At 41.8% G+C, this 14,571-nt stretch overlaps 1 protein-coding gene across 3 annotated transcripts in view; it reads left to right on the top strand.

Moving 5' to 3' along the window:
- The window catches only part of LOC144596038 (signal transducer and activator of transcription 1-alpha/beta-like), a 48,385-nt gene extending 37,182 nt beyond the window's left edge, over window positions 1–11,203 (top strand). For 2 of the 3 annotated variants that reach the window (XM_078404118.1, XM_078404117.1), the window contains exons 22-24: window positions 227–302; window positions 3,607–3,709; window positions 6,048–11,203. In XM_078404118.1, the coding sequence (XP_078260244.1) occupies window positions 227–302; window positions 3,607–3,709; window positions 6,048–6,092 (224 nt within the window). In that variant the 3' untranslated portion in view covers window positions 6,093–11,203. The remainder of the gene's footprint in view (window positions 1–226; window positions 303–3,606; window positions 3,710–6,047) is intronic. The other variant, XM_078404119.1, reaches the window with a different exon arrangement.
- Window positions 11,204–14,571: the final 3,368 nt, after the last annotated feature.

Raw genomic sequence — 14,571 nt, 5'->3', positions numbered from 1 at the left:
GGGTTTAACGGGGAGAACCAGGGGACGTGGTGCAGGCTCTGTGTATACTTTGTAACTTTGTTAGTGCCCTTTATGTGGCGACCTGCGTACTTTGGGTGTGGAAGTAAAGAATTTCACTGTGACTTGCCACATGTGACAATAAAGCATTCATTCGTTCAAATTCTATGCCAGTTAAATTGATAATTTCCCCTCTCAATGGCAAACGATCCCTGTTTCATTTTCTTAGCTTCAGAGCCTATGGACGTGGATGACTCCAAGACAAGCGGTTATATAAAGACCGAACTGATTTCCGTTTCTGAAGTGTAAGTAATCATTTGTTTACCTGCATTAGAACAATTGAAGAAAAGCAGAGTGGTGCATGTACATGTGGTGTTCCTACTTTTCTGCAGTTAAACCTTACAAATTCTAAATGCAAGATACTTGAACTGGAACACACCTGGGAATTGGCAGTTGATTGACGTATTTGAGATTGGTCTTTATTTGTAATTTAGAACCAAGTTTATAAACCACCATCTTTTAAACACATTTGGACACTACGTGGGTGGGTAAGCTTCAGAGGGATTTTGGCCAAACGTGGGCAGGGGAGATGGGGCACCTTGGTTGGGAAGGGCAAGTTGGGCCAAGGGGCCTGGCCTGTTTGTATGATTCTGACTAGAGCACTCCGGGGTACAGGAGATGGGGAGGGGAGTACTCCAGGGTATAGGAGGGGAGAGGAGAGCGCTCCAGGGTAGGTGAAAGAGGGGTGAGGAGAGCATGCCAGGGTTCAGGAGGGGGGGAGGAAAGAGAAGAGGGGAGCACTCTGTTAGAGGTGCGGGGGAGGAGAGGCAAGCATTCCAGGATACAGGAGGGGGAGAGGAGAGCGCCCCAGGGTGCAGGCGAGATAGCGGAGAGGAGAGCGCTCGTGGGTAGATGAAAGAGATGGGTGAGGCGAGCACTCCATGGTACAGGAGGAAAGGAGAAGAGGGGAGCACTCCATGTTAGGGGTGCAGGGGAGGAGAGGCAAGCACTCTAGTATACAGGAGGGGGATAGGAAAGCACTGTAGGGTAAATGAAGGCATGAGGATAGCACTGCAGGTTACAGTAGAGGAGAGGAGCGCACTGAATGATACAGGAGAGGAGAGAATTGTAGGATGCGGGAGAGGGGGGGAAGAGGTAGTGTGTATATGGAATGACCTCACTGGTGCAACAAGTGTAGATGTTCATTTTGGTCGGCTTGGGCAAGTTGGGCCAAAGGGTCTGTTTCTGTGCTGCATGATTCAATGACTCTAAATGCAACTGCTCTTGGTGGTACATTTATACCACCAAGTGGCGGTAACCAGCAGTATGGCGTTGTATAATGTGACAAAAGTTCTCTGCAACAAAAATTTGCTTCCAAAATGGTCATTTGAAAATGGTCACGAAAAATTGGGTTATGGATATTTTTGAGGTAGTGTTCTCATTTATAATATTAGCAGGATAATAAAGATCATTGTTAAGAATATTTAAGCTTAACACTGCAAATGATGCTGCTTTACCTTCTCGTGTTCGGCATTTATATTCAACGTTGTAATTAATTTAGCTCAATGTCAGCAAAGTGAGTGAAGAAAAAAATGTTGAACTATCTGTTGAAGGAAATGGACCTGCGATCAAGTGTCAGAATAGGAAGTAATTAGCCAAGGACCAAGGGAAAAGCTGATAGTGGTGGTGCTAGGTGGTGGATTAAATGGCAAAAAGAAGCAAATGAGATAAATAAACACTTGACAGCTTTGGCTATCCAAATAGTGGCCATTCTTGAATTTGAAAACCAATGGAACCATTTTCTATAACTACAACTTTAAAAATCTCAGGAGCCCATTGCGATCGGGGGATTTGCCAGCTTCAGGTCCCATTAAGATTGTGTTTAAAAGCTTTAAATCACTGAGGCCCTCTTTGGACTATTTGCTTACCATAATTTCTGGTACACTTTTCAGCTGCAAAACCTACTATTTTGGGATGAGTTCAGTAGGTGATGGCTGTAAGGGAAATTGAAGGTACTTTGTCTTGAAGTCCTGTTTCCCACACCATAACATGCAAGCTCGTGTTCAGGAACTATGGCTTGTCCAAAGAAATTGTGGAAGATTGGCTCTCAAGCTTTGCACCATAGAGTAGAAGTAATTGGATTGGAGGCGATGGGACTAGTTAATATATTTGATAGCAAAGTCAATTGCTTGTCAATTTTGCCAAAAGACACAAAAGTATAAATTTTAATTTTTTTTGGAACACTTTGTAATTGGTTACTTTTTAAACTTGTCCATGGTTGAATTAAACCAGCCACTTCAAATTTTAAGATAGACACAAAGTTCTGGAGTAACACAGTGGGTCTTGCAACAATGGGCTTACCAGGCATCGCCCTGCCTGAGGTCATAAGTGATACGAGCAGATTCAGGCCATTCAGCCTATCAAGTCTACTCCGCCATTCAATCATGGCTAATCTATCTCTCCCTCCTAATCCCATTCTCCTGCCTTCTCCCAATAAACCCTGCCATGCATATTAATCAAGAATCTATCATTCTGTGCCTTAAAAATATCTATTGACGGCCTCCACAGTCTTCTGTGGCAAAGAATTCCACAGATTCATCACCCTCTGTCTAAAGAAATTTCTCCTCATCTCCTTCCTAAAGGAACGTCCTTTAATTAATAATAATAATAATAATAATAATATGCCTTTATTGTCATTGTACGAACAGTACAACGAATTGTGAGGCTATGATCCCTGGTCCTAGACTCTCCCATTTACTCGCCTCCAGCTCTTTATCCCGACCCCTCTACCTTCATTTCAGTCTGAAGAAGTGTCCTGACCTGAAACAGCACCCATCCATTTTCTTCAGAGATGCTGCCTGACCCACTGAGTTACTCCAGCACTTTGTGTCTATCTTTGGTATAAACCAGCATCTGTAGTTCCTTGTTTCTACACTTCAAAATTAAATAGGATTTGCAAATGCAAAATGGTTGATATATACTAAAACGCTAGGCCAGTGGTAGTTCAAAAATGATTTTAAAAGTATGGTAAGTCTTCATTTGAACAGAAATCCCCAGTTAGGCCAAAAGCCCCATAATTGGACAGGGAACGTCATAAAGATAGACTGGTAGTTGTGCTGAAAGTGATGAAGCAGGAAGACCCCATGACAGGGAACCTTGTGGGTTTCCTGGCTGACTATAGTTTGGAGCTACCTACTACCAATGGTTATACACAGCGAGTTAAATGACAGGCAAATCTCAAACAGTAAAAATACTTCGAAGGAGTACTTTGTCGACCGTGTAAGAAAATAACTGCAGATGCTGGTACAAATCGAAGGTATTTATTTCACAAAATGCTGGAGTAACTCAGCAGGTCAGGCAGCATCTCAGGAGAGAAGGAATGGTGACGTTTCGGGTCGAGACCCTTCTTCAGACTGAAGAAGGGTCTCGACCCGAAACGTCACCCATTCCTTCTCTCCTGAGATGCTGCCTGACCTGCTGAGTTACTCCAGCATTTTGTCGCCCATGTGATTATTTTCCGATTGTGTAGCACCCATGATTTAAAAGAAAGACAAGTAAAATTCTGCGGCCTTTGAAATAAAATAATCTGTTTAATGTTGTTGCTTCCAGTCATCCTTCTAGGCTGCAATCACCGGAAAATCTGCTCCCCATGTCCGTGGACGTTTTTGGTGAATTAACTCGACAATTGAGTCCTTCAGATATTGATTCAGTGGTAAGTTTTAGATTTTAGGTGACGAGTTGTAAATGGCAATCAATATGATCTCAATTGATAGGTTACTGTGGTTTGGTTAAACCATCGTGTACTTTTTCTGGTTATTGAAGTATTAGAAATTATTAATTATTAGATACTGGAGTTTCTTTGGAATGGATGATAAGTATAATTTAAAATTGGAATAGTGGGTGCTAAATTCAGTCATTGGAGGACATTGGCCTGGGTTTGCACAAGCTGTCAGCAAACCACTTGCATATTAATACCTTCTATATTCTCTCCACATACACATGTAACTCTCTTTCCCTTCCCCCTTCCTCCCCCCCCCTTAATTCCACTACTTATCTTCACACGGGGGGGAATATTTAGTGGCAAAAGAATCTACCAACCTGCACATCCTGGAAAGTAGGGAGAAACCCACAGCTCCTGGGCAATCTATGCACTCACAGGGGGAATGTGGGAACTCTGCACAGACCACACCGGAAGTTTGGTTTAGAGATACCATGTAGAAACAGGCCCTTCAGCCCACAGTCTATACCAACCATTGATCTCCCATTCACACCAGTTGTATGTTATCCCACTTTCTCATCTATTCCCTGCACACGAGGGGCAATTTTATAATGGCCAATTAACCTGCAAACCTGCACGTTTTGGGGATGTGGAAGGAAACTGGAGCACCTGGAATCACTCATGCGATCACAGGGAGAACATGGTCAAACCCGGGTCTCTGGCGCTGTGAGGCAGCAGCTCTACCTGCTGCGTTAGTCTGTCTATCAAACCTGGGTCGCTGTCAGTGGCGGTTCCAGCTGCATCACTGCCCAGCCCCATCTGGATTCAGTGCCCTAAAGTCTGAAGGAAACATAAACCTTTAATCTTTTAAGTATATATCCTTAAAGTGCCAAGGGGAATGCTAGTGAAGAAGTTATTTTACTGGAGTTTATACAGCACTGAGGAATAATAATGTGGACATACTCAAATGTGGGGGTAGTAACTGAACAATTTGTATCCAATTAAGTCTAACATTTAATGGAAATCACAAAACCGTCAAATTGCGTTTAAAAAAAAATCAAATTCACTAATGCCCTACAGGATAGGAAATCTGCCATCCTAATCTGGATTGAGTAGTCTGCCGTTTTGGATCACAGCAATTTTGTTCACATTCAAATCGTCACAGTCGTCCAGCATGGAAACAAGCCCTTCGGCCCAACTGGTCCATGTTGACCAAGATGCCCTATGTTTCAGTTAGTCCCATTTGTCCCGTATTCCACGAACCCTTTCTTATCCTTGTATCTGTCCAGTTATTATTGAACCTGTTTCAGCTCCTTCCTCTGGCAGCTTACTCTACATATCCCCCACCCTCGGGAGAATAACATACCCCTCAGGTTCCTAATACATTTATCCTCTCTTACCTTTAAATCTTTGCCCTCTTAGTACTTGAGTTCCGCTGTGCTGGGGGAAAAAAATATTTGCATTCGCTCAATCTATTCCGCTCATGATTTTATACTCCTCTAAGCTCAGCCCTCAGTTTCTATTTTCCAAGGGATAAAGTCCTAGCCTATCTCCTCCCCCCTCCCAATAGCTCTGGCCATCACGTTTGGCAACATCCTTGTAAATCTTCTCTTCAACTTTGTCAGCTTGTAGCACCTTTCTACAGCAGGACGACCAAAACAGAACACAATATTTCAAATGTGGCCTTGTCAATGTCTTTTGCAATTAATATAAAATCACAATTTCCGTATTCAATTCCCTATCTGAAGGTCAACGTGTTAAAAGTCATCTTCATAAACCTATCTACCTGAGATGATACTTTCAGGAAGCTATCTACTTGTACTCCTAGATCCCTCTGCTATACCACACGCCCTTGGGCCTTACCATTCACTGTGTTGGTACTGCCCTAGTTTGACTTCCCAAAATGCAAAACCTCACACCTGAATTAAACTCCATTAGTCATTCCTTGGCCCACTTGCCCATCTGATGAAGATCCCAGTGTATTTCTTGATGACTTTCACTGTCTCCCATACCACCTATTTTAGCGTCATCTGCAATTTACTAATCCTGCCTTGTAGATTCTCATCAAAATCGTTGATAGAGGTGACAGAGTAATGGGCCCAGCACCGCCGATCCCTGAAGCCCTTAAATGGTTACTCAATTTAAGGCTAACTTACTTTCCAGTGAATAAATTAAAATTGGAATGGAATTAAACTGCATAGCTCCTTTTGGCTAGTGTAAACAATGTATCACTTTTCTACACTGCATTGCGTATCAAAATTGCTAAGTCTTAGTTTTCTCTTTCATCTCTATTCATGCATTGCTAATCGTCTAATTTTATTGCTTTGTACAGGATTCTGAACTTGCCGGCCATTGTCCTGCCTATTTTGATTTTTGATGTGTCTTGTGTGTATATGAACTATTTGACGGGAACTTAAACTAGACATTGCTGTGGTATAAGTAGGGCAACATCCAGAAATGCTGCTTGTTTACTTTCAGACATGCTATCTCAGTTTTTGCATCAATTACTTAATTTGATTGATAGTCCAGTTTCTAATAAATTTTGAATATCAAATTCATGATCCCATTTCATCTCTCCCAACCCATCCGAATTTGGCAGAAAGTTTCCGCTTTCTTATTTAATTTCCGCCATTCCGATTTCGCCTCACATTTTTCCGCAAAACAGTCGGTAATTGCAATTTGTCAATTCGGCCGCTAGGAGTTCCGCGAGAAATCCCCCGCCCTGGAAGTCTGCCCGAAAATGTGGCACCTAGGCTGGGCAAGGCAGCCAATCTCGACCTCATCAGGACTTCCATGGCCGATCGGTGGGTTGAATTTGCAACCTGCGGCTGGGGCTCTGGAACTCCAGCCCAGCTGGAGCCAGCACATCTATCCCCATAGCCGACTTCCTTGGCCGGCTGGATAAGCCAGCAAAGCTCAGGAACCAAGAGTGCCAGAAAATCAGTGGTGGAACTGTAATGAGTAAATATTAAATTTAAGTGCAAAATTATATAACTAAATTAATTAAGACGGGGTTAAAATATAAAACACAGCAGAAAAGCCAATTACCACCTTTTTGGGCTGGCTATCAATTAATGTGCGAATTTACTTCAAAAAGTACTTCCAATATGTACTTCAATAAGCAAGATGACATTATACACTAAATTACTGCAATTAGTGGTCATATGAGGGTTTATTTATCCCAGGACTAGAACCAATGTCGAGCAGAAATGCAGAAATGCACATCCTTGCTAATCATATGTATAACAGGTTGTAGATGCATTTTTGAGTCATTTTTGTGTTTAATTTCATATTCGTAATTTTATTATACACGGAAAGCATATTCTTGGAAAATTCTTGGATATTATAATAAAGTCTTCAACCTGTTATATCATTTAAAAGTATAATAATCATAGGGAATATATTTAGCGACGTCTATACGGCGCCGGTATGAAACGGCCTTTAGTGGACAGGAGCTGTACGTGACAAATTTTTATGTAGGGGTTCCCTGAGACATGAAAATTATTCAAGGGTTCCGCAAGGGTAAAAAGGTTGAGAAACCATGTGCCAGGTGGTATAGGACTGATGGAAATTACCGACTGTTTTCGGATGGTCAATATCAATGCGTTGTATTGCGATCCTTGTTAGCACGGTCACAGACTCGCGCTATGAAATCCTTCTGTATGCTTAATCAAGTCGCGTGCAATATCAACTCTTCATAACTTAGTCATACATTTTATGACCATTGGTCTTTTTTCAATACCAAGAAAATTGGGATGTGTGAGGAAAAATCTTTTTCTTTGTGTTGCAGAAACTATCTCTGTTTAATAACCTTTTTTATAAATAGCAAAATATACTCGTGACAGGCCGGACATTGTACGTGTAGTCCAAGAACTAGACTGTTGGAAATAATAGTTGTTTTTCACACATGAATGTAGCGAATGTATTTGCATTTGGTGTGCATACCTTTGCTGAAAAGTTGCATTACGCGCCATATTATGGATTTTTATGTAAAATTCTGAATTTTGGACAACAAAATTATGAATTTGTAAAATCAAATGTCGGGAGGTCTGCCATTGACTATTTAGTTCAAGTTGGTTCAAATGTAACCATATTAAGGAAAGAAAACTGCAGATGCTGGTTTAAATCTGAAGAAGGGTCTCGACCCGAAACATCCCTCATTCCTTCTCCCCAGAGATGCTGCCTGACCCGCTGAGTTACTCCAGAATTTGGTGTCTACCTTCGATTGTAACCATATTATTTTTGTTTCCATCGGTCAGTGAGCACTTACTACAAATCCACTATTTTCAGTTGAACTTCTGGGGGATCTGTGCTGGTAGAAGGATGTTGTCATGAGTCAGTAATTCTAGACCAGGAAGCAATAGCACTTTGTATAGTAGTACCAGGATTTGTCCAACTATTCCTGATAGTTAGCCCCCATGTAAATTAATGGGATACATAAGCTGCCGGGAGAAAGCCCCATTGTCTAATCTTAAGGATCTTATTGGAATATTTAATTTGAGCTGGATAAAATGTTGTTAACTGATACTAAATATAATTATCCACTTTTTGTTTTGAATAGTTGTGTACAACTTACCCAAATTAGCCAGAATTCTTCACACACATGGATCCAAAATTATGGCAACACTTGGTACTTTCGACACGAGTTCAAAACTCTTATTGCGATGTAAATGGTGGCGATTTTCAGCATAAAGGGTGAAGCTGTTGTACAATTTGTTGTAATGTTTTAGTTACACTTCTAGAAATCTTGATGTACATGAACAGTAAAATGCAAAATGAAAGAGTGATTGTTTTCTTGATGTGAACATAAGCACCCCTGGTTTTGAAGATGGCTCGGGCTCATTGATCAACCTCCATCCTCTTATAACTTTGCCTTTCCTCCTCTACCTCCAAACTCTAACTTTCAATCTCTTAGGATTTCCTCCGGAACACAAAGAATGGGTGTATTTTAGTCCATCGGCAAGATGCATATTTAAAGGTATTTGTGAGGAATCCAATGTCTCTCTCTGCCAAGATAAAATTCTATTTTTTCAACATACTTCAAGTAGAATTCTGTTTAAATGAGATTCAAGTGAATTTTGGCCTCTACGCTACTTCCAGATCACAAGCTGCTGACCTTCTGTACTCCTTTATGTAACACATTTGAAGGGAACTTTCTCACATGGAAGCCATCTAATATCACCAGCATAGCCTTTGACCATCTGATGGATAGAAGTGTGAGATGACCCAATTCCAGCACTAAGTTCATAATCTATCATGCAGCAGTGATCTCCCACCCTCTTAAGTACATTAATGACAATACGGTACAAGCATTATCTTTGAGGTTAGGTACACTGCTAATCCTGCTTCTGCAGAATCTCCAAACCCACACACAGGATACTCATGAACATTTGCAACCCTTCCGAACGTGGCGGAAAGTTTCCCCTTATTTAATTTCCGCCATTCCGATTTTGCCTCACATTTTTCCGCAAAACAGTAGTTAATTGCAAATTGTCAATTCGGCCACTAGGGGTTCCGCGAGAAATCCCCCGCTCCCTGGAAGTCAAATAGAAAAAACAAAACAAAACAAAACAATTTTTTCTTTGTTGTAAAAAGTATTTCTGTTCAATGACATTTCTATAAATAGCAGAATATATTCATGATAGGCCTGACATTGTACACGTAGTCCAAGAACTACATGTATTAACAGACTATTGGAAATAAGTTGCTTTTCACACATGAATGTAGCACAACACGTATGCACATTTGGCGTGCATACCTTTTTGCTGAAAAGTAGCATTATGCACCATATTATGAATTTTGATGTAAAATTCAGAATTTTGGACGCCAAAATTATGAATTTGTAAAATCAAATGTTGGGAGGTCTGCATTCATGCTGAAGTTGATTTAGCTATCCAATTCTGTATATGTCCATTCGGTTTTATTAGACAAATCCCTTTATTACATGCCAAAGAATAGACTCCCAAAACTCATATTCTCATGCAAGGTGCTTCCCGGAAGGCAGAACTTTTTTCAAGTGCATCCTCGAAGCTTGCTCAGCCACACATGGGGATCCTTGGCCCGACTAATCAGACGAGCAGAGAAGAATCCAGGAAGCCATTGCTTGATTACAAATTATACTAGAACTGCACAACTATTATCCGTAGCATGTCCCACCTGTAGCAGAATCTGCAGATGTGGCATTGTACTCATCAGTATTCTCAGAATCCAAAGAAAGTGTTGTGTGAAAGCAAATTATCAACCAGAACAGGTTATGCTTAAAATTGTACCTAAAACAAATAAGGCAGCACCTGCAGAGAGAAACACTGTTTCAGGCCAAACAACCTTTCATCGTATGAATATGGTAGCCTTGGAGAAGGGCAGTAGGGATCCACAGCATTGATTGGAGTGATTATAGGTTTGGAACTTGTTGGAACATTGATCAGGGAATTAGCAAGAGGCCATTTCCTCAGGCTAGAAATGAGATCCAGCCTTAGGATAAGTTCACGTAGGACTAAGATGGGAAGGATGTATTTACGGGAATGTTAACAGTTGCAGTTCTCTATCCCAGAGACCAATGGGTGGTCAGTCATCAAATGTATTCAAGATAGAGAATAAATTATTTTATAAACTCCCCATGGGAATCAAAGGATATGGGGACCTGATGAAAAGTTGGATTTTAATGAGCCATGATCTGATATTGCATAGTGGAGATGCTCCAGGGGCCTTGAAATACTCCCGTCTCTCTAATCACCAAGAAATTTCCCAGGAGTCTTTGTCCAAACCTGAACATGCATCCTGTTACTTTGCATTCAGCCATCTAACCCCAAAGAAATGAACTTCTTTGCTGCATGACCTGCTGAATTACTCCAGCACTCTGTCCTTTTTTTTCTGTAAACCAGCATCTGCAGTTCCGTGTGTCTATATTCCTCCCAAAATCTCTCTCCTCAAGAGGGACTTGAATTTTTTTTTGACAATGTATAAACCAGCGCTATTGTTTCCATTCGCCAGGAACTGGCCTTAAATTATGGTACTACTTGCTGTGGAAATTGCTGATTTTAAGATTTGCCCTACAACAAATAGTCTAAGTTACTCTTCATTGTAAATATTTATTTTGCATGGTTTTGATGCAGCATAAGCATGCTTTTATGTGAAAGATTTGACTTCTATTGCAAACTGATGATATGAATAAATCGTCCTATGTTTCCAAGCTGATGTAATAAGTCATACTCTGAGGGCTTGTAGCTTTGGCAAAACTTCCAGAACCAGATGACTGTCTCAAAGTACTGATTGGACAGAAGTGCTGACTCACAATAGTAACAGATTCAAAATGCCTGTTATTTTTGATGAGTCACCCACAGAAATGGAAGGACCTGCCAATGCTTCCAAAAGGCGAAAATCGAATGTCATCATCGTTGGTTTTTATTGTGAAACATTGTCTCTTGTACAAAACGCAGCACATTTAACTGTTAGGCTGATATATATTCAATAAACCAATTTATAAACATGCTTATTATTTGTGGGATTTTCTTTCTCAATGTAACAAAAATGACCAAATTATTCCAAATGTCCTTTAAACAATATTAATATACTATAGTTCTAGTATATAATACTAGAGTCCCCATAGTCGTTACCTTCCACCCCATCAGCCGTCGCATACAAACCTAATCCTCCGAAATTTCTACCCACATTTTCCTATCTCCGTCAGCAGTGGTGCGTAACTACCGGCAGTAGTCTGAGGAGGGACAAACCATAAACCGGCGACAGGGTGTTGGGCGCCCAAGGCTCATCGATGTGTGAGGGCAACGTAGGCTATCCCATCTAGTCTGAACCGACAGAAGGTCTACTGTGGTCTACAGAAAATGTTAATGGTGGTCACGGGAGGAATGTGTCACAATACACAGTGCATCGCACCCTGCTGCGTATGGGGCTGCACACGGAGGACCAACAGCATATTAGGCAGGTGGTCATAATGTTTAACTGATCGGTCAATAGCGAATAGTCATTTATTTGTCACATACACATAAATGTGCAGTGAAATGAAAAATTACCCGCAGTTCAACAATAAGACCAATAAGAATAATCAATAAAAATGCAATAACACATACAATCATAAACTAACACCAAACAAAAGAAAAATCCATCACAGTGAGTCTCCTCCAGTCCCCTCCTCACTGTGATGGAAAGCCAGAATGTCTTCTCCTCCCTGCCATCTCAGGAGAGAAGGAATGGGTGACGTTTCGGGTCGAGACCCTTCTTCAGACCCGAAACGTCACCCATTCCTTCTCTCCTGAGATGCTGCCTGACCTGCTGAGTTACTCCAGCATTTTGTGAATAAATACCTTCGATTTGTACCAGCATCTGCAGTTATTTTCCCATACTAATTGGTAGCCTACCTAACACTTGAGCATAACATGGCAGAGTAGGGTCGAATTGCAGCAGGAATCAGGGGAGAAGTGAGGGAGGGTTTCGGAGACCTCCAACAGGGAAAAGGAAAACTTATTCAAACTGGGCACACCTTGAAGAAGGGAGGAGGCAGTGGAACAGTAGACCGGAGAAGCAATTCTCCAACCTAGCACTTGAGATGGAGAAGGAGATGCCAACAAAGGGAAAGAGTCTGTTATGGACCAAATAAATGGGAGGGCAGGGTGGTTGCGTCACCTAAACAAAGACCTTTTGGAATGTTATATAAACTATATCACTAATAGTAATCTTGCCCACTGCGTCCACTGGATCTCCAGAATTCAATAAGATTGCATCAAGAAAGGTTTAATTTGAAATCAGTTTTGACTAATTACATTGAGGCTTCCCAGGAGTCGCTGTAGTGGATGTTCATGTCAATAAAAAGATTTAAAAAAATGAAAAAAATGTGGGTGCCTTGTTGCTCTTTATTGGTATGACTGTATGGAAATCTAAATTTCACTGCAGTTTAATTGGTACATGTGACAATAAACAAACCTTGAACCTTGAAATATTTCATTGGTTACATATAGGAATAGCAATGTCAGAATAAAGGGTAGTTCAATCTTGGACTGAAATGGAAGAAATTCCTTCACTTAGAGCATGGTCAATCTTTCGAATTCTCTATCTCAGGGATATCATTAAATTCATTTAATAGATTACATTTCAAGTCAAGTCAAGTCAAGTTTATTTGTCACATACACATACACAATGTGCAGTGAAATGAAAGTGGCAATGCCTGCGGATTGTGCACAAAAAAGAATTACAGTTACAGCATATAAATAAAGTTAATAAGTTACTATAGTGTAGACAAAAATTTAGTCTCTGGAGTTATAAAAGTTGACAGTCCTGATGGCCTGTGGGAAGAAACTCCGTCTCATCCTCTCCGTTTTCACAGCGTGACAGCGGAGGCGTTTGCCTGACCGTAGCATCTGGAACAGTCCGTTACTGGGGTGGCAGGGGTCCCTCATGATCTTACTTGCTCTGGATCTGCACCTCCTGATTAATAAGTCCTGCAGGGGACGAGTGTAGTTCCCATGGTGCGTTCTGCTGAACGCACTACTCTCTGCAGGGCCATCCTGTCCTGGGCAGAGCTGTTCCCAAACCAGACTGCAATGTTGCCGGACAGGATGCTCTCTACAGCCCCAGAGTAGAAGCAATGAAGGATCCTCAGACACTCTGAATTTCCTCAGTTGTCTAAAGTGGTAAAGGCACTGCTTTGCCTTACCCACCAGTGCGGCAATGTGCGTTGCCCATGTCAGATCCTCTGTGATGCGGACTCCCAAGTATTTAAAACTGCTCACCCTATCCACAGTAGACCCATTTATCTCCAGTGGCGTGTACTTCCTTGGATGTTTAGCCCTTCTGAAGCCAACAATCAGCTCCTTCGTTTTAGTGACATTCAAGAGGAAGCTATTGTCCTGACACCGGAGTGCCAGATCAGCCACCTCCTCCCGGTAGGCCTTCTTATCGTTGTTGGAGATCCGGCCCACCACCACAATGTCATCAGCAAACTTGATGATGGAGTTTGAGCTGAACCTGGCCCCACAGTCATGTGTGTACAGGGAGTACAGTAGGGGGCTAAAGACACAACCCTGGGGGGATCCTATGTTCAGGGTGAGGGAGCTAGATGTGTGTTCCCCCATCCTGACCACTTGGGGCCTGGCGGTGAGAAAGTCCAGGACCCAGGCACACAGAGGGATGCTAAGCCCCAGTTCCAGCAGCTTCTCAACCAGTCTGCTGGGGACTATTGTGTTGAATGCTGAACTAAAGTCAATGAACAGCATCCTCACATAGCCCCCCTGGCTGTCCAGATGAGAGAGAGCGGTGTGCAGAACCTGGGAGACCGCATCATCCGTAGACCTGTTCGGACGGTATGCGAACTGCAGTGGGTCCATGTTGCGAGGAAGGAGGGCGCAGATGTGGTTCTTGATTAGCCTCTCAAAGCATTTCATGACAACCGAGGTGAGGGCCACCGGTCGGTAGTCATTTAAACACGCTGGAGAGGCATTCTTTGGCACCGGTACAATGATGGATCTTTTGAAGGATATTAAAATGGATCTTTCTGGATATTAAGAGAATCAAGGGGCTTGAGGATAGTACAGGGAAAAAGCACTGAGGTAGAAGTTCAGCTAAATGTAATTAGTCAACATTGATTTTAAAAGGAGTCTTTCTTGATGCAACGTTATTGAATTGTGGAGAGCTAGTGGAGAATGTAGGCAAGATTAATGCTAGCCTCTTGAGGAGTTTCGAAGGAACAAATGGCCGAACCCTACAAATATGTTGTATTGTCTTTCATGCAAATTACAAATATTTATTTGTCGATAAACATGGTGTACATTGTGCCACAAGATAAGAGACTGAAGTTGTGATGATAATTTATACACAATTATCCTCCAGTCGTGGCCTTGTTCCGG

The sequence above is a fragment of the Rhinoraja longicauda genome, chromosome 8 (genome assembly GCF_053455715.1).
Source record: "Rhinoraja longicauda isolate Sanriku21f chromosome 8, sRhiLon1.1, whole genome shotgun sequence".
Classification (NCBI taxonomy): Eukaryota; Metazoa; Chordata; class Chondrichthyes; order Rajiformes; family Arhynchobatidae; genus Rhinoraja; species Rhinoraja longicauda.
The sequence above is the reverse complement of the archived record's forward strand: the minus strand, read 5'-3'. Positions and strand labels throughout refer to the sequence as shown.